We start from the raw sequence: 21706 nt of genomic DNA, 5'->3' as shown, positions 1-21706 counted from the left end.
ATGGGCACGAGATCGTTGGACCTGGACTTTGGAGCAGTGGAAGAAGGTCGCCTGGTCCAATGAGTCCCGTTTTCTTTTAGATCAGGTGGATGACCGTGTACGTGTACGCCGTTTACCTGTGGAAGTGATAGCACCAGGATGCACTGTGGGAAGACGACAAGCCGGTGGAGGGAGTGTGATGCTCTGGGCAATGTTCTGCTGGGAAACCCTGGGTCCGGCCATTCATTTGGACGTCAATTTGTCACATGTCACCTACCTAAACATCGTTGCAGACCAGGTACACCCCTTCATGGCAATGGTATTCCCTGGTGGCAGTGGCCTCTTTCAGCAGGATAGTGCGCCCTGCCACACTGCACACATTGTTCGGGAATGGTTTGAGGAACATGATGAAGTGTTCATGGTGTTGCCCTGGCCTCCAATTTCTCCAGATCTCAATCCGATTGAGAATCTGTGGGATGTGCTGGACCGACAAGTCCGATCCATGGCAACTCCACCTCACAACTTACAGGACTTGAAGGATCTGCTGCTAATGTTTTAGTGCCAGATACCACAGGACACTTTCAGGGGTCTTGTAGAGTCCATGCCTCGACAGGTCGGCACTGTTTTGGCAGCACACTGAGGACCAACAGCATATTGGGCAGGTGGTCATAATGTTTTGGCTCATTGGTGTGTATATTGTTGCGGATTTCGCGCCCGCCGGCGTGCGAGCGGCCACGTAACTCGAATCGCGGCACGTCGCCCACCGGACGGACAATCCCGTCGTGACCCTCTCGGACTAACGCCGGGAACTAGTCACGGGTGGGCTTTTCGGCCTCACCACGATCGTGCCAATCGGCCCCCCGCGTGGGATAGGGTTGCTCGCCAAATTCGACCTACCTAAGTACCCACACGGAGGGTAGACCGGGCGATCGCACCTCGCCGCAGGTCGACTTCGGACACGGGCCACTTTAAGTGACCCGTTCCGTACTATCGGGATAACCGAGCGGTGTTATCGTCAACCTCGACGGTTCGATTATTTATTGGGCGTATTTCGCCCACGACCAACCCTTTACGTGAAGTAAGATGGAGATTCAATAAAAGAAAAGACGAAGCGAAACGGGAGAAACAGTTCAACATAAAGCACATTTATTCCGCGGAAAACGGAAAGCACACATGTACAATTATACACCAAAAGCAAATGTAAAAGTAGAAGAAGCACAACAATTCTGCACAAAAAGCAAATGTAACAATGCAGATCTACTACCGACTACCGAGCACACGGCAACACTTATACAGTTTTACTTCACAGACGGCGCCGACAACACATATACTCAAAGCAAAAGAAAAAGGGACCACCCTCAACGATGAGGGGGGCAGACGGGCCTGGGGCCGAGACCGCGTCGAGCCTACCCGTCTGGTGATGAGCCGCAAAATGGCGGTGGCGCCCCGACTCCGCGGGCCTCGCTGGCACTGCCTGGAATGGGGTGGGAACGGGGCCCCCTTCTCACACTATCTCAGCGCGGGGGGAAACAGGAGGGGGTTGTTGATGCTCGGGGGAATGAGGATATCTCGCTGGCTTGGGTCCCGCGACGAGCGACTCCACCGCGACCTCGGTCGCGTTACCGGCCTCCCCTCTCTGCATCTCCCCGACTCTGACACGAGCGCCCTCTCGACTGCCTTCGCCGCCGCCACAACTCTCCAACTCTCCCACTCTCCACTCTTCTCAACTCCGTCCAACTGCGATTCAGAAACTCCTTTTCTCTCCCGATTCAGAAACTCCCTCAACAACTGCTTTTCGGCGAGCGAACGTGGCCCTTTATAGCCCCCGGGGCTTCGCTCCTTCACCTTCGACCCTTCACCTCTGGCTGGCTCCCCATTGGACAGAGGAAAAGTGGGCGTGAATGATTCTTGATCCGATTTCTCGGAAAGGCTGGTGTTTTTGCACCCGCTGCTCGGTGCGCGCCCTGTACGAGTCCAGGATCGGTGCCCACAAGCGGCGCGGGAATGGCGGTGATGCGATGGTTGCGAGAGCGAGATGTGACGGCAAGGGTCGTGGCTGTTGTTGTGAAGCGGAGTTGCGGTTGGTGGTTGTTGTGTGATGGCTGTTGAGACGTGGTTGGTGGTGGTTGTGGTGGTAGTAATGGCGGCTGGTCCAAAATAAAGATAGTAAAAGAAAAACGGCTATCTAAAAGGGTCGCAGCCCGAATGAATGACATTTATTCCCTCTAAACAACGGGTTTGGGCCTAACTACACATATACTTACAGAGATATCTCACCTACGGGACCTGAATGGTGGTTTGCGAATTTCGTCAACCACAACACTACCCCCTCCCCTTTTTACAGACTCGTCCCGAGTCGTCAAATTTTCGTGTGCCATCATGTGTAGTTTTCCCCTAGTACATTTTACCTACGGATCCCTGAGTGCGACATTCATGGTATTCGTGTCCCCAAAATAAATAACCTGAGGGCTGAGTAACTACCTAAACAAACCCACTCACACGGACGACTTAAATAAAATTGGACGACTTAAATAAAATTGCCGGCGCTAAGACAGACATGCCGGGGGCGCACTCATATTTACAGTACATCTTAACCTTAACTTACAAATTTTACACTAAACCATGGCCCAGGATCATTGAACTATGCAAAAAGAAAGCAGTTAGCAGGGAGCCAGGCTGCTCGAATGCAGTCTCTGGCTCAAACAACGCAGGTGACAGGGAACGTGGCCGGCTGCTCACACGCAGTCCAAGGCCTTCCCTTTTTGAAAATGAACCCAGTGAACCACAACGGTGCATGGGCTGCACAAACGCAGTCTCCGTGCCAGCTCAAGTTGCACACGCAATGAACACAATGAATGGATGGATGAATGGATGAATGGATGGACGCAAACACGGTGCACGGGCCGCCACTGCAGGCCCGTGTTGTAGCTGCCAACAGGGCAGTTCTTGCAGCTTGCAAACTGTTGCTTGCTGATCCTGGCGCACATGGCAATGAACAGGGGGGAGGGGCAAAGCAAAAATTGAACGGGGCTGGTGAACAGGGGCAGTGGGCATGGCATGGCAAAGGTGATCAGGCAAACACAGCCTGCAGAACAAGGCCGCTGCAGGCAAACACAGCCGGCAGATGAACTGGCCGGCACAGGCCTTGAAGCACAGCAGCTGCAGACAATCCGACCGGCACAGGCCTTGCAGCACAGCAGCTGCAGACAATCCGACCGGCGCAGGCCTTGCAGCACAGCAGCTGCAGACGATCCAGCCGGCACAGGCCTTGCAGCAAAACAACAGCTGCCGATGAAGTGGGCCGGCCTTTGCCTTGCAGCAACGCAGCCAGCAGATGAAGCTGGCCAGCCTTTGCCGTTCAGTGGAGGTTGGTGGAGGGAGTGCAGTGGTGCTCGCCACTCGGAAGGCGGTCTCGGACCTACCCTACGGTCTCCCTCCCACCTATCGCCTTTGCCTGTCACTGTCTATACCCACTCCCTTAATTTGTCAAACCCCAATTTAGCCCCAACTTATTTTTTTTATTTTTACTTCCCCACTATAAATCGTCCCCTAACCCCCTGTACTGTCCTTGTTCGGCTCACCTATCCTGTCACCTAGCCTACTCTCAACCCCTACGTTCCCTTCCCGGAGGGGAGCAAGGGAGAGCTAGCCTCCTGTGTCGAGGCCCAATTCAAGCCTCAGGATGGCCTCCCCAGACTTCAGCGATCTATAACTAAAGTGGGTCCAGCGGCCCACAACGAGAGCGAGGGGATGGATGGTGCGGAGGGGTACACTTCCTAATCTACCCTATCCATTAACTGTTAAACTACCCTGCGGCTTTCAACAAGCGCCTCTCGCTTAAACTATTGGTTCTAACAACCCAGATTCCCGTCGCCTGTGTTGGTGTCCTCACAATTTCAGGCCTTGACCCCCAATTTTCTCTCCGTGCCCTCACACGGTCTCATGGCTGGGACGCGTGGCTCCCCTTGGCAGGCACGACCCTCTGCCGAATCTCCCGCTATGGCACCCCCGGGCACTACACTGCCTCCGAGCCTACCAGCTCCCTAAACACCGGGGAGTGCCCCCCATGGCACCTCCCCTGAAACGCACACGTGGCAGGCTGGCTTCCCGGGCCCCTTTCCGAGGGTCACCCGTGCCCACAACTCTGCCCACGCGGCTAATGGCGCCCCGGGCCCCCGCACCAAGCAGACACACCCGTGCCCACTACGCTATCCCGGCCCCCCATGGGCCCTTGGCCTACTACGGCCGACTAGCCTGGTGCCCGGGGTGCCCACTCAGCGATACTCACCTTTCGCAGCCACGCTCCCAGCCCGTCAACAGGGCTCCTGCACCCCTCCAAACGGGTTTCGAGCCAACATTCACACCAACAGCAAAACGACTTCCATATTTGTTAATTTGACTAACCCACTAACTCAGTCTACACTGACCCCGGGGTCCCTTGGGCGGGAGTCACTCCTCCCCCCAATCACTCATCGCACCATGCATTCCCCATTCGCTCCATTCACACAGACCCGCTGGCCTCACTCACTCACCAAGCACATGCTTCCACTTCACTCACCAACAACTCTTCAACACACTCACCGCTGAACTCTGCCATCCTTCTAACTACATCCCCTAACAAACTCGTGCTCCCACGGCGTCCCTTAAACTACAGCACGTTCCTTTTAACACTACGTAGCTAAGCTACGTCCCCGCTACACATCCACAAGTCTGTCTCTGTCTCCAAAATAATCCCATACTCCATTTTCCCAACCTAAATCTCGCTAACAATCCCTCTAACTAACTAATCCATTCCACGGGCCCCATGAGGACTTACCCCTGCCTCATGGAGCCGGTCTAGCTATGCTAACCCTTCCCCCTAACTAGTTTCCATCCTGTGCCCTGGTCAAGGGGGTCTTCCACCCCTTGCCCAGGAATCCTGTGCACCCGAAAGTGAGGCTTGCTGTTCTTTTTTTTTTTTTTTTTTCTAATTGCGCAGCACCAGCGCGGTAACTCACAGCTCGCGCACTTTGCACCTGCCCGTGACGTCATGCAGCTGCACGTGTACCTCGTCCCTCCTTGGACGGTACCATCCGGCAGGGATACCCCTCCTGCCGGATTCCAACCCCGCGTGCAGCCATGACGTCACCGTGCGCATAAAAAAAACAAGCCCCACGTCTCGAGGGGTTCCCCACCCGAACACATGTGCTTTGCCCGTTGGAGCTTAACACACACGATCGCATGGAGAACCCGTCCGGTCCAAATCCATAATCCTGCCTAAACTTTGTCCGTCCGCGGGATCGGCAAATCCACCGCGTGCGTTTCCGAACCGGGACTTCACGCCCGCAAACGAGCACGTGGGGGTCTCGTGCGTTGCACAGCACGGACCTCGCGCTCGCTGCTGGGTGAACCCGGCACGGTCCTCGAAACAGCTACAGCCGCTACCCGGCTTTTGTCCCTCACATGTCGCTGTCGTCGTCTCCATTCAACCCACGCACACCTGCGTGTTACGACGCTCATACACCATTCCATTACATTCACCCCGGGAGACGCAGCTGCATGTTCACACATGCCCACCGACATCTCCCTCACACACAGCGACCTTGCACACGCTGTCTCTCTCACACTCGGCCGCTCACTCACGCATACCATTACCCTTGCACACGCGGCTCCACTCACTCGCGGCCTTTCACTCACTCGTGCCATTTCCCTCACACAAACCATACCACTCACACACGCGGGGGCACTCGCCCGCGGTGCCTCACTCATACTGGCCGTTTCACTCACACACACGGCGACACTCACACACGGTCCCTCATCCACACACGGCATGCTGGGAAGCACGCCCTTTGGCACACTTGCCACTACACCACTCACACATGCGGGGGCACTCGCCCGCGGTGTCTCACTCGCACACGCGGGGGCACTTGCCCGCGGTGTCTCACTCACACACGCGGGGGCACTTGCCCGCGGTGTCTCACTCACACACGCGGGGGCACTCGCCCGCGGTGTCTCACTCACACACCGTGCCTCACTCACACACGCGGGGGCACTCATCCGCGGTGCCTCACTCATACGCCGTGCCTCACTCAGACACGCGGGGGCACTCAACCGCGGTGTTTCACTCACACACGGCGCGCTGGGAAGCACGCCCTTCTGCACACTTACTACCACACCACCCACACACGGGGTCGCTTCCACACACGGGGTCTTTGTCACCCACTCGGTCGCTCTCACACACGCCCTTGCACCCGTGCTATGCGTGCGATGTAGCACGCATTTCGCCACACTCGTGAACACACACCTCGACACCACACACACCGGGACAACCACACTGGGGATTCGTGTCCCCACAAGGGTCTCCGGGGCCTCTATACCCCCCAAGCTCGGCGTGCACCTGTCCACAGCACCCGTCCCCTCAACCTCGCAAAGCACGACCGAACCCACCTGGTCGTGACTCGCCTCAAGGGGGCATACTCCCTCCCCTCGTTCCTGGAGGAGGCCATCCAGCTGCTCGCACTGGGTCTCCACCCAGTCCGCCAGCTCCCCCTCCTTATCCTCCACTACCTCCGTGTGTGTGTGTGTTCGTCTCTCACCCCGTCTTCATCGTGTAGTCTTCCCTCTATCGTTCCCATCTCCCGTGTCTCTGTACATTTATTCGTTTCTGTTGTCCCCTCGTGTCTATTAGTCTCTGCTTCTTTCTGGCGTCTTTCCCTTATCTTTATGTAGGTCAACCTTGCTTTCTCCTTAAGTCGCTCCCGTCCTTCCCTCTGTTTCACTCCTTGCTCTTTCACGATCTCTGCGTACCTCCTCCTTGCTTTCCGTCTTAATTGTTCTTTTCTCTCCCTCCCAATTACTTTCACCTCGTCTCTTGTCTCCCTCGTGCACGTCTCGGTCACGCTTCTCGCCCAATACGTCCCCCGAATTATTTTCTCCTTACCTGCCTCCACCGCGGGCCCGACAGCCGTTGCACTCCCTCCCAGCTCGTTCGCTCCCACACGTGGAGTCGCCATTTTAAGGTCCCTGGTTACTGCCTTCATGCCCGCCTGCAGGCTTCGGCCCATGTTCTGCGTCTCACCCCGCAGCTCTTTCATTTCTTCCTTCATGTTTGTTTCCATTTCGTTCATTTGCTTGTTCATGCTTTTTATTTCGTTTTTCATTTCATGCGCATCCGCATTCATCTTTGCCAGCATGGCGAATAGCTGGGCCATGTCGGGTGCGCTTGTGTGAGCCGATTCGGCAAGAATCGGGAGGTTTTGGCGGAGGGGGGGAGGGGAGGTGTCATACACCGCGGCCGCCGCCGCACCTATTTCGGGCTCTGTGTTCAGTTGGGCGAGTTCGTGTTCCTGCCCAACCAACATTTCCTGCACGGGGATTTCATCCTGGACCATGGATTCTACACATTCTAAATCCATTTCTAATACCCCCGGCTCCCGCTTGCCTTGAGACGCCATCTTATTTCTCGTAAAAGGTTAATTTGAATCGCTCGTAATTTGGAGGGAATCGGGGGTCGCTCCTCTCACCCCTGGACCGATTCCCGTGAATTTAGCTGGAGACAGGAGAGCCCGTTTTCCCGCTCTCCGACACCAGTGCCGCGAGGAGGGAGATGGGTTTGTATCTCACGACCTGACACTAGTGTTGCGGATTTCGCGCCCGCCGGCGTGCGAGCGGCCACGTAACTCGAATCGCGGCACGTCGCCCACCGGACGGACAATCCCGTCATGACCCTCTCGGACTAACGCCGGGAACTAGTCACGGGTGGGCCTTTCGGCCTCACCACGATCGTGCCAATCGGCCCCCCGCGTGGGATAGGGTTGCTCGCCAAATTCAACCTACCTAAGTACCCACACGGAGGGTAGACCGGGCGATCGCACCTCGCCGCAGGTCGACTTCGGACACGGACCACTTTAAGCGACCCGTTCCGTACTATCGGGATAACCGAGCGGTGTTATCGTCAACCTCGACGGTTCGATTAATTATTGGGCGTATTTAGCCCACGACCAACCCTTTACGTGAAGTAAGATGGAGATTCAATAAAAGTAAAGACAAAGCGAAACGGGAGAAACAGTTCAACATAAAGCACATTTATTCCGCGGCAAACGGAAAGCACACATGTACAATTATACACCAAAAGCAAATGTAAAAGTAGAAGAAGCACAACAATTCTGCACAAAAAGCAAATGTAACAATGCAGATCTACTACCGACTACCGAGCACACGGCAACACTTATACAGTTTTACTTCACAGACGGCGCCGACAACACATATACTCAAAGCAAAAGAAAAAGGGACCACCCTCAACGATGAGGGGGGCAGACGGGCCTGGGGCCGAGACCGCGTCGAGCCTACCCGTCTGGTGATGAGCCGCAAAATGGCGGTGGCGCCCCGACTCCGCGGGCCTCGCTGGCACTGCCTGGAATGGGGTGGGAACGGGGCCCCCTTCTCACACTATCTCAGCTTGGGGGGAAACAGGAGGGGGTTGTTGATGCTCGGGGGAATGAGGATATCTCGCTGGCTTGGGTCCCGCGACGAGCGACTCCACCGCGACCTCGGTCGCGTTACCGGTCTCCCCTCTCCGCAGCTCCCCGACTCTGACACGAGCGCCCTCTCGACTGCCTTCGCCGCCGCCACAACTCTCCAACTCTCCCACTCTCCACTCTTCTCAACTCCGTCCAACTGCGATTCAGAAACTCTTTTTCTCTCCCGATTCAGAAACTCCCTCAACAACTGCTTTTCGGCCAGCGAACGTGGCCCTTTATAGCCCCCGGGGCTTCGCTCCTTCACCTTCGACCCTTCACCTCTGGCTGGCTCCCCATTGGACAGAGGAAAAGTGGGCGTGAATGATTCTTGATCCGATTTCTCGGAAAGGCTGGTGTTTTTGCACCCGCTGCTCGGTGCGCGCCCTGTACGAGTCCAGGATCGGTGCCCACAAGCGGCGCGGGAATGGCGGTGATGCGATGGTTGCGAGAGCGAGATGTGACGGCAAGGGTCGTGGCTGTTGTTGTGAAGCGGCGTTGCGGTTGGTGGTTGTGTGATGGCTGTTGAGACATGGTTGGTGGTGGCTGTGGTGGTGGTAGTAATGGCGGCTGGTCCAAAATAAAGATAGTAAAAGAAAAACGGCTATCCAAAAGGGTCGCAGCCCGAATGAATGACATTTATTCCCTCTAAACAACGGGTTTGGGCCTAACTACACATATACTTACAGAGATATCTCACCTACGGGACCTGAATGATGGTTTGCGAATTTCGTCAACCACAACAATATATATATATATATATACATATATATATATATATATATATATATATATATATATATATATATATATATATATATATATATATGTATATATATATATGTATATATATATGTATATATATATATATATATATATATGTATATATATATATATATGTATATATATATATATATGTATATATATATATATATACATATATATATATATATACATATATATATATATATATATATATATATATATATATATATATATATATATGTATATATATATATATATGTATATATATATATACATATATATATATATATATATATATATATACATATATATATATATATATATATATATATATATATATATATATACATATATATATATGCGCACACACACACACACACACACACACACACACACACACACACACACTAAACCCTTGCCATCTGCTGAGGTTATGTTCCTCTAAACTTGCGTGCCTGGCAAACAATTTATAACATGCAACTCAACGATGATACGTTCCAACCTCCCAAAATAAGTCCAAAAATCATAAACAAATAAGACATTTGATTGAAAAATAAGAACAATTAAGTAAAATAAGTAATTCACCATCAATAAGAAGGCATTACTGCTTGGAGTACTGTTGGTGGGTAGCCCCGGTCAGTTCTGCTTGAACGTGCTATGGCACGGAGGTAGCCCATCGATCTCCCAGGAGCGACTCACAAATCCATCACATCTATTATGTTGTGGTCTTTCTTTTGTGCTTATATATTATGTTGATGTAGCCTTAATTTAAAATAAGAACAATTAAGTAATACGATAAATAAGTAACATTCACCATCAATAAGAAGGCATTACTGCTTGGAGTACTGTTGGTGGGTAGCCCCGGTCAGTTCTGCTTGAACATAGCTATGGCACGGAGGTAGCCCATCAATCTCCCAGGAGCGACTCACAAATCCCTCACATCTATTATGTTGTGGTCTTTCTTTTGTGGATATATATTATGTTGATGTAGCCCTAATGTTATCATTACATTGACGAATGTAAGGAATAGTGGACTCATTGACGTGGTCGTCTTTCACCAACACAGTAACGCGTGCACCACTCTCAATACAAGTCGATCTAATATTTTCACTTTTTCCACGAATGTCATCACTTTCTTCACTTTTTAGATCCTCGTGGAGGATCTTTAAGTCTTACTCACGTTGTTGTTCTTGTGGACTTTCTTGTTTCACAGTCTACCATTTTCATCGAAACTTCCTGAAACTTGGCATATATAAATGTAAAAATACCCTGTGCAGACAGTAACCATCTCCGATTTTGAAAATTCCTCCTAGAAAAAAAGTTATGACGTCAAAATATCTCCGCTAATGGAAATCACCTAAAAATTATCTCTGAAACTAGGCAAGCTTTTTGAATTCTGTTTGTGGGAATCAAACAGGGCATTAGCAGAGATGAATTACCGCACATATCATGCATCACTATGACGTCATATCAATTTTTATGACGTCATTCCTATTTTTTGACATTTTTTGTTTCACAACCCAGAGTTTTCATCGGATCTTCGTGAAACTAGCCATGTATATGCAGAAAGCCCACGCGCAGGCAGTAACCATCTCCGATTTTGGAAATTCTTCCTAGAAAAAAAGTTGACGTCATAATCACCGCTAATGGTAATCGCATTTCCCATTATCTCCAAAACTAGGCAAGCTGTTTGAATTTTGTTTGCGGGTATCAAGCCGGGCATTAGCACAGAGAATTTTTTTTTTTTTGATATACCTTGTCGAGGCTCTTATAAGAGCGAACACACAACGCACATCAAGGGGGGCATGAGACGAGGGGAGGGAGTGGGAAGGACAAAACAGTGGGGAACAGAGACATTAGATCTGTGGAAGGGAGAGGGATGGGACAGGGTACATGGGGAATGGAAGATGGACATTACAGGGACTTTCAGGAAGGAAAGCAGGGAATTTGAAGGAGGTGGGCTTGGTGTATTATCGGGGGTAGAAAAGATTGAGGATTTGGATGGGGGATGATAAGAGGTGGTGGTGAACAGCTGTTTTGAAGGCCTGGCGGGAAGAATGGGATTGAAGAGTGTGGGAGTTTATTCCAAAGGCGGGAAAAAGAGGAATGAAAGAGTGAAGGTGAGCAGTGATTATTGATTTTGGTAGTTTTACCAGAAGGGGGTTGTTGGTGGACCTTGAACACCCTGTGGAAATGTGGTGGGGACAAATCGCAGGGGGGGGGGTGGAGGGTGGGGGGCGAGGCTGGAGAGGAGACGGTAGAAGACAAATCAGGGGTTCTAATCTAAGGCCAATTTAGCACAGATTATAATTTATCGCAAACCTGATACATCACAATGATGTCATATTCGTTTTTATGACGTCATCATTAAGAGGACGAGGATCTTCGCTCATTACCTTCGCATTCTGCGAAAGGTTATGTTTTGGTCGGCGTGTATTTATTTATTTATTTATTTATTTGTAATCTTGTGATTCGTATAACTCAAAAAGTATTAAACCGAATTGCATGAAATTTGGTGGGATGATTGGTTATTAGCCAGGAAGCATTCGATTAGATTTTGGGATCGTTCGAGTCAAAGGTCAAGGTCACGAAAAGGTCAAAATCGTCTTTTTACGATAACACGGTCAATTTTTATTCAATTTGCATGCAACTAACGCCAAAATGTTCAGAATTCAACGCCTCATCTTGTGATATGCATTATGGCACAATGACGCCCATACTTTTGTTACCGGTTAGGGGTCAAAGGTCAGGGGGGTCACGACCTTGAAAAATATGCAGTTTTTGTCATAACGCGTTCAATTCTTGTCCGCTTCACATGAACCCAGCACCCAAATGTTTAGAATTTAATGCCCAATCTTGTGTCACAATGACGTCATAACACATGTCACCGGTTGGGGTAAAATGTCGGGGGGGGGGGGGTCACGCCCTTGAAAAATATGCGGTTTTCGGCATAAGTCAGTCAATTCTTATTCGATTTGCATGAAACCAGCATCAAACGAGATTACCTTCTCTTGTTGAAACGTTGTATTCACCGAGCTTGCGAGGGAAGACTCGCCAAAACGACGTGAGTTAATTGTTTAGTCTGTAGCCCCCGAAAGTCGGGGGGGGGTTCATGACATTATAGATATGTGGTTTGTGTCGTAAGACCATTCATATGAAACCAGTTCCCCACACTCGTACCAAGAACAAAAAAAGTAGTGGCGGCGAAGGTATGCGCTCTATGAGTGCCCGTTCTAGTTTGAGCTTGTTTTATTCTGCTCTTCAGTCGATGCACCACTTAAGGGACATTTTGGACCCATAATTAAATAAACAGGATGCAAATTTTCATCACAATATAATACCGCACCTCAACAACCACTAAGCAGCCAGAAGACAGTGATGCGGCAGATGCTGGAAGACACAGAATGTAAATTTTTTAATTGTTATATTTTCCGGCAATACGGTACAATTATAATTTAACACGTAATGTTAAATGAAGGAAAATATTGTTATCCAAACAATGAAAGTGTTAAAATACTTTTGAAGTATGAACGAGTTCAGGGTGAGCGCGGTTTATTTTCTCCGCACTTGGAGGATGTTCCTGGAAGCCGCAGAAGGCAAATTTTTGTATTTTCCAGCGATACAGTACAGTTCTGTTTTAATAGGTAATGTTAAATGAAGGAAAATATTATCCAAGCATTGAAAGTGTTTAAAAAAAAAAAAACATGAAAACCTAAGGCGTTTGAGGTGGGAGGAGATCATTTTTTCCACGGATATCGGCATGGACGGAGAGAAAGGGTGTGTAAAACGTAAGCGCAGATCCGTTAAATTGTGGACGGCGAACACGCGGATAGAGAAAGAGAGAAAGAGAGAAAGAGAGAAAGAGAGAAAGAGAGAGAGAGAGAGAGAGAGAGAGAGAGAGAGAGAGAGAGAGAGAGAGAGAGAGAGAGAGAGAGAGAGAGAGAGAGAGAGAGAGAGAGAGAGAGAGAGAGAGAGAGAGAGAGAGAGAGAGAGAGAGAGAGAGAGAGAGAGAGAGAGAGAGAGAGAGAGAGAAAGAGAGAAAGAGAGAAAGAGAGAAAGAGAGAAAGAGAATATATAAACACATACATACATACATCCATAGAATATTGGTATTAACATGCTGCTCATTTCCTCTCGTGGTGGCCATCTTGGAGTATGCAATTGCTACTGTGACATCATCGATTGATCAAGTTTTGCGCTTAAGATCTGGGCTGTTTTCCATCCCAAAACATCCAATTTTAGGGATCAGGGCATAGATATAAACCTTAACCAGGAAATTTGTTTGCCACTCTTGATATCAGATGGATAACATGTGGATTATTTGTGTCACATTTCACTCGCTATTGTTCGTGAAATACTTCCGCGTGAATACTCCACTCATGACCCATTGGATATCACAGTGCTCCACAATGCTCGTTACGTTTTCTATATATATATTTCAATGGGAGAGTTATCAAACTGCTAAGATCGACGGACATTGCCACCCATTTTGTAATGGCTCTTTTAACCTTAAGGTATATTGTTGCGGGGTCGGGGTTTATCACGAAAGACCTCCTCGGACTTTCACCCGACCTCCAGTCCTGAAGCCACCAGCCACAGATAATTCTGCAATCAGACGGGTTGCTAGGCAACATTGGCCTCTGATTAGAACCATTTCTCTCTCTTTTGTAACTTTTTAAAATAACTTTCTTTAAAGAAGACCCTAAATTCGAAGAATAACAAGCTCATAAACAAAACAAAATCACAGTAGCAGCCTTTTTAGCTCACAGTTTGTCTTGAAAAGTAAATGTATAAAGTATTAACAAATCTATTATCCAAGTTGAAGTTTGTTTCTGTCCGTGCGCCGGTGGCTGTTTTTGGTGCTGCTTTTGCTTTTCTAACCTGGGTTCGAATCCTGACCCAGTTATAAACTGTTATCCCAATGTTTTACAGACTGGGTGATTCATCAATGTGTGTGCTGTCCCTCCAATGGTCATTAAACAGGCTGTCCCGTCGTCGGCATTAGTTGGTGGACATATTATAGATCCCACGGACTCCTTCGCGAATTGTCTACGAGCTATTGCCGGCACCCTGGGAAAAATTACAAATTCCTGCCATAACCTTACTCAAACGTCTCGCCTGACCAGCCCGTTCGTGAAAGACTTGAACTGCACTTCCTCCAGCCAACCCCACAGGAATGTGAGACTTCAAAGCATAATATGATCTTTCACCGGCCATGACTCTTCAGTCGTGTAACGATGAGGAAGTGAGCACGAGCCAATGAGGGGTTTCGCTATACTGCTTAAAAGAAAAAAATTGTGGGAGAAGCTCCGGTAGCGACCCCACCCTCCGCCCGCCCCGCCCTCCCCCCCCACCTCCTCTCATCGGCCCTGATACCACCCACCATCAGTCCCAATCAATCAAATGCAATCACAGTCCCACTGGCTTCCATACAATCAGTAATGCTGACATTAATAGCCGCTAGGCCTACCTAGTTGGAGCCACCAACATAGCAAGGCTCATTTGCTTCACTGAATAAATCATGCAACTAAAGTTTATAACGGCTGAATACGTATAATCCACAGATGCCAACCCTCCCGATTTCATCGGGAGGCTTCCGAAAATTCACCCAAACTCCCGCCCTTACGATCACTATCCTTATCCTCCCGAAATTTTGATATTTTTGCACTGTTCACTAATCAGAATGTACTAGTATGAGAATTGAATGAAAAGCATCGTCTGCTATGTATAGCATGTGGTAACTCCATAACGTTCGCTGCTACCAAATTGTACGTAAAAAATTGCAAATTCAAATGAGGAGCAGCGAAACATTGGGTCTGGATCTCGCTTATGCGATCATGCACTGAGATTTAGTGCATGCGGTATGTGTGCAATACAGTGCATGCGGTATGTATGCACAGTGTATATGCATGCGATACGCTCACTGCATGCAGCTGGGCCCCGTACCAGCCCGGCGGTCGCGACCACCGTGCGGTGTTTAACAGCCGCTAGAGTTCTACAAGTCGCGCTGCAGCTGTGGAACATCGACTTCGAAGTTACCGATGCTTCAAGCCCTCGATGTTGATTACGAAATGGCAGAAAAGAAGCAGAAAAGAAGACCAAGAAATGGTCTCAGAAGTACAAGACCGAATACAGTCTCCAATACCCGTGTATTCGAAAGTCTGAAAGAGGAATTCATCATGCGTATTGTACAGTATGCAGCGTTGATATTTCAGTTGAGCACGGAGGTCGCGATGATATTCGGAAGCACGTTGGAAGCAAACGGCACACAGACATTGCAAAGGAGAGATCTTCGAGCATGAGTACCGGTACACTTCTGAATTATTTCACCAAACAAGGGACAAGCGAGGAAGAGGATGTTACCCGAGCGCAACTTCTCTTTAGTGGATTTATTGTGGAACATAACTTGCCCATATCAGTCTCAGATCATGCTGGACCTCTGTTTCAAAAGATGTTTCCAGATTCAAAAGTTGCTTCAAAGTATGGATATGCAAGAACAAAAACTTCAGCAATAATTGGTGAGTTGTCAAATGTTACTGCTTCATCTATTGCCGATATTGCTAGACTAGCTCCATTTAGCCTAGCTACAGACGGTAGCAATGACAGTGGTGAGGCCCAGCTATATCCTGTCCTGATTTCGTACTATGACAACAGTGCTGGGATTGTGAAGCAAGGTTTGCTAAGTTTGCCTGCGTGCAAACAAGATTCCACTGGAGAAAACATTTTCAAACTGCTTGATCATGAGTTCAGTGACAGGAAAATTCCGTGGGGAAATTGTGTTTCCTTTTGTGCTGATAATGCCTCTGTCATGGTGGGCAAGCACAAAGGAGTCGCTGCTTATATCCACAAACAAAATCCAGAGTGCTACATCATGGGATGCCCTTGCCATATGATGCACAATACGGCCAAGAAGGCGGCTCAGGCCTTACCCATTGAATTAGATGACTTTCTCATCGATATTTACTACTACTTGGACAAAAGTAGTAAACGCGTCAAAGGAGTGAAAGCACTGCAAGAACTCTGTGATGCCCCGACACACAAGATTCTGAAGCATGTCGCAACAAGGTGGCTGTCCCTTGGTCAGTGCCTAGACAGGCTGATTGAACAGTGGGAGCCACTTCGCCTCTTCTTCAAAGCAGAAGTACGAAGAAAAATGCAACCAACTGTAGCCAAGACTCTAACAACGAGCAAGAAGGACGGCACTTTATCTACTGCCAGTACTGGCACTGCAGGATCAAGCACTAGTGGAGCAGCATTCACCACTACCACTGCAGTATCTGCTGCGAAGAAGACAGCAGGGACAGCACCAAAACCAATGCTGAGAGCAGGTAGCATCACCGGCCCTTCATCACGTTCATCTACAAAGCAGATCCCTTCAGAGTCGAGAAAGACTGTGATAGTCCCATCTACAGGCAAAGAAGGACCCAAGTTCAGTTCTGCTTTTGCCAAATCACTTGATAGAAGCTCAGCAAAACCTTCGAATCAGAGGTCTTCTTCCTTGGCTGCACCTACCTCAAGCTCTCTCCTCAAACGTAAAATTGGATCTGGTACTACGAGTCTGACCTCTTCTGCTGGCAGTAAACGCAAGTGTGATCGCCCTGCGGCTAAGTGTACTACGAGTTCTACAACTAAAAGCGCATCTTCCTCAAACACTGTGCAGGAATCTAGAGAAAAACGTGTCAACAGGATGTTCTTGTCTCTACAAACAAAACTCTATTGTTTCTTCCTTCGATATGCTAACAAGCTTTTTGAGAAGGGGAATCTTCTGCTCCAAAGAGACGAACCCTGTATTCATCTCCTGCACGGAGAATTGAATGGTCTTCTGAAAGATATCTTCGTACGGTTTTTGAAACCATCGGTGTCATCGGTTGCTCTGGTAAATGTACCCTTCTCTGACAGAAATCATCAGAAGAATGATGAGGACCTCATGATTGGGAACGATGCCAAACTGTATATAAGGGAACAAAGGAGTCTCAAGAAATCCACCTTCACTCTGAGTGAGTCAGACATCCAAGGTTTCTTCAGTGCAGTTCGCTCATATTATGTGAAAGCCTGCAATTACATCTTCAAAACCTGGCCGCTAGATGATGAATTAGCCAAGCATGCTCAGGTGCTGGATGTTAAGCTACACCAAGAAGTGGGGTTTGACTGTGTGGAGTTTTTCATCAAGAAATTCCCCTGTCTGTTCAGTGGCGGTGATAGTGACATAGACAGTCTTGAGAGTGAATTCGCTCACTACCAGGCAGACGCCTCCATAGCTACAATTGCTACTGAGACAGTGAGAGTGGATGAGCAGTGGCATCGGATTTCACAGCTCACAGATCCCTGCACTGGTGCCAAGAAGTATCCTAATTTGAGCAAAGTGATGAAGGGAATCTTGGTCATTCCTCATTCGAACGCATCATGTGAGCGGGCACTCAGTGTTGTACGGAAGAATCATACTGAATTTCGTCCCAATTTGAGTGTCAAAACCCTGGAAGCTCTCTTAATTGAAAAACTAGCTCATAGCACCCCTTGCTACCAGAGAGAATACAGCAAAGACATAATCAGAAGGGCTAAAAGAGCCACACAGCTGTCACTCAGCAAAGCTGCCATGGAAAAAGCAAGCAGCAGTAGTACCAGCCAGTAAGGTAAGAAAAATATTGCTTCTTTTGTGCTTTTTGTTAATCTTTGATTGTCCCCTAACTTACTAATATTAACATACATGTAACATTAAAAAGTGCACAATTTTCCCCTTTTTTTGTTCAAAAAGTGGGAATTCTTAACATGTTAAATGCTCCAAAATAGGGCTCAGAGGGCACTAGAGAGCGTCTAGAACCCCAGAGCTTCCAGGGCCCTAAGGCGGGCCCTGGACCCCGCCGCAAGGGTCGAGCGCTCCGCGCTCGAGATGTGCGCTTCGCGCACATTATTTGGTGTCGGTTGCAAATCCTCCCTAATTCTGATTTCCAAAAGTTGGCATCTCTGATTTAATCATAGAAATTATGAATAATCACGACTCACTTGTGGAAGCTGAGACCACGTTGTAGTGTCCTGGTTCAGTAGTTTTTGCAGTTAATCACAAACCATTCTGCCCCACTTCTGCAATGTGACTTCCTAGAAGGTGCCATCATCATACATATTTAAAGATGGCTACCAGAAATTCTGTGCTAAACACCAACATGTCCATTCTAACATTCATATACAGGGAGCTGCAAAAGTAGGTATACAGTATGGATTATACCAGTATTACCAGTTTTATAATAGTGGTGCTCGGATTTATATATATATATATATATATATATATATATATATATATATATATATATATATATATATATATATATATATATATATATATATATATATATATATATATATATATATATATATACTGAAACGCAAAAGAAACTTACCACCTTTTAAACCTTCAAATATCAACAATAACACTGCGTGTAGTAAATGTGTGAACTTATTTGTGGACAATAGTGTCCTCACTGTCGAACAAAACGGTCACGGATGGTCACTTGAACCTTCAATAGTCACTTCATAGCACAGCTGTTGAACAGCCGTTCTGACTGTCAGTGATTAGCCAAGGGGTACGGGATGATTTTAATGAGCTGCATGTGATGTCTTGATATTGGCTTTAAAAAGGCCAGTGCAAAATGGGCATTTCAATCAACATGCCACGATTGTGAAGAGATCAACGGCAGTGTGCATTGGGCATTCTGCAAGGCGGATTGAGCTACTGTGAGGTGGCACGTCACCTTGGCTGTTCACATTAGACGATATCGGCCCTAGTGGACAGAGACACCCTCCACAACTCTGCAGATGACAGACCTCGATCAGGGAGGCCAAGAGTCACCACTGCAAGGCAGGACAGGCAGATGGTCCAAAGTCAGATGGCTTCAGACATTGAGGACTGAGTGGGACAGAATCCAGCAGCAATCCATCCAAAGACTGGCAGACGGTATGCGCCGACGATGCACTGCCTGTATCCAAAACAATGGTGGCCACACGCTATTGAAAGGGGACTGACATTGCACCCTGTGATGTTCTGTACTGTAGAACAAACTTATGAGATGGTGTATCTTGGTCAAAAACTTGACATGTCATCAATAAAATGCCAATGTTTCAATTTGCAATTGTTGGTTTGTTTTGTTTTGAACTGTTACAATTTTATTACATTTCAAACAAGTGGTAAGTTTCTTTTGCGTTTCAAAATATATATATATATATATATATATATATATATATATATATATATATATATATATATATATATATATATATATATATATATATATATATATATATATATATATATATATATATATATACTTCTTTCGGCTGCTCCCGTTAGGGGTCGCCACAGCGGATCATCCATATGATGCGCATAGTGATTTGGTACATGTTTTTTTTACACCGGATACCCTTCCTAACGCAACCCTGGTCGCCTCTTACGACACAGGGATCTGGTACACCTATTTTAACCGGGGTCACGACGAAGTATTATTTGAATTAGTCCCCTGGGGGTTTTGTTTTGTTTTTTAATGGGGTATTTTAATAGAAGCTCACCGGATAAAAAAGCTTGTAAGCACGTTACCATGACCAGATGTCTGCCAGGCAGGAGAACGTCTGTCTGTGTAAGTAAATATGGAAATTTCCTTTTTTTGCAGAGCACGAACCAAGTTCAAAAAACTTAACATGACCAGGCACTCTTGGGATAAGAAAAGACAGCACACGGTCTTATGCGAAGGAACTTACAACAGATACCGGGTATCCTCCATCAAAGAGGTGGCTATTTCTCTGCGAGTGATGGAGAAACGCCTTACATTAACAACTGGCCTTCCCGACTCACTCACACGCTCTTGTGTCCTCAAGGATGACTGGTTTGTATTAGTTTGTCGTTTTACTTCTTTTTTTCCTCTAATTAATATTGATGCATCATTGTGTTTGTCAGTGTCGGTGTGTTACTAAACTGATAACACTCCATCGTGCTTTCTCCTGTCCTCACCACCATTTCCCCCTCTCCCTCCTCCCCTCAAAACTTTTCCCAAGATAAACTTTTTTTGTTTCTTTTTCACATTGTTGATGACGTACGTGTGTGTGTTTGTGTTTGCGCGCTTGCTTGTGTTTAACGTTCTATTCCATCCATTTGTTGGCCAGATGGCCTTACTCCACCCAGGATTTCTATTTGGAAAAATAATAATAATAATCGTACGGTCACCATGTTGGTGCTTCCTGCTATGGGAGTGAAGTCAGACATCTTCGGATATTTCATTTTCACGATCACCATTCCCTCTCTATAGGTCTTCCCTTCAATGTAAAACAAACAAAGCAACAGTTAAAATGATGCCGATAGATGTCAGGGCCTTGTGAAGATTGGCCTCAGCGATCGAGGCAGCGGTCTGTTAAATTATACCCCTCCCAAAGAACTATATAGCATTCCCTCAAGCAGGGCTTAAAAGGTCTTTGTCCAAGGTCATTATTTACTTTTAATGACGTATATATACAGTGGGGAGAACAAGCATTTGATACACTGCCGATTTTGCAGGTTTTCCACTTACAAAGCACGTAAAGGTCTGTAATTTTTATCATCGGTACACTTCAACTGTGAAAGATGGAATCTAAAACAAAAATCCTGAAAATCACATTGTATGATTTTTAAATAATTAATTTGCATTTTATTGCATGAAATAAGTATTTGATACATCAGAAAAACAGAACTTAATATTTGGTACAGAAACCTTTGTTTGCAATTACAGAGATCAGATGTTTCCTGTAGTTCTTAACCAGGTTTGCACAGACTGCAGCAGGGATTTTGGCCCACTCCTCCATACAGATCTTCTCCAGATCATTCAGGTTTCGGGGCTGTCGCTGGGCAAGACAGACTTTCAGCTCCCTCCAAAGATTTTTTATTGGGTTCAGGTCTGGAGACTGGCTAGGCCACTCCAGGACCTTGAGATGCTTCTTACAGAGCCACTCCTTAGTTGCCCTGGTTGTGTGTTTCAGGTCGTTGTCATGCTGGAAGACTCAGCCACGCCCTATCTTCAATGCTCTTGTTGAGGAAGGAGGTGGTTGGCCAAGATCTCACGATACATGGCCCCATCCATCCTCCCCTCGATACGGTGCAGTCGTCCTGTCCCCTTTGCAGAAAAGCATCCCCAAAGAATGATGTTTCCACCTCCATTGCTTCACGGTTAGGATGGTGTTCTTGGGATTTTACTCATCCTTCTTCTTCATCCAAACACGACGAGTGGAGTTTAAACCAAAAAGCTCTATTTTGGTCTCATCAGACCACATGACCTTCTCCCATTCCTCCTGTGGATCATCCAGATGGTCATTGGCAAACTTCAGACGGGCCTGGACATGCGCTGGCTTAAACAGAGGGACCTTGCGTGCGCTGCAGGATTTTAATCCATGACGGCGTAGTGTGTTACTTATGGTTTTCTTTGATACTGTGGTCCCAGCTCTCTTCAGGTCATTGA

The 21706-nt window shown here is 47.6% G+C and overlaps 1 protein-coding gene across 4 annotated transcripts in view; it reads left to right on the top strand.

The window, feature by feature from the left end:
* Window positions 1-21706, top strand: part of DNA2 (DNA replication helicase/nuclease 2) — a 136963-nt gene that overhangs the window by 66437 nt on the left and 48820 nt on the right. For all 4 annotated transcript variants that reach the window (XM_085882731.1, XM_085882729.1, XM_085882730.1 and 1 more), the window contains exon 4: window positions 19895-20107. In XM_085882731.1, the coding sequence (XP_085738857.1) occupies window positions 19895-20107 (213 nt within the window). The remainder of the gene's footprint in view (window positions 1-19894; window positions 20108-21706) is intronic.

The sequence above is a fragment of the Eptatretus burgeri genome, chromosome 5 (genome assembly GCF_056783735.1).
Source record: "Eptatretus burgeri isolate ZD-2024b chromosome 5, Ebu_testis_v1, whole genome shotgun sequence".
Taxonomy (NCBI): domain Eukaryota; kingdom Metazoa; phylum Chordata; class Myxini; order Myxiniformes; family Myxinidae; genus Eptatretus; species Eptatretus burgeri.
The sequence above is the reverse complement of the archived record's forward strand: the minus strand, read 5'-3'. Positions and strand labels throughout refer to the sequence as shown.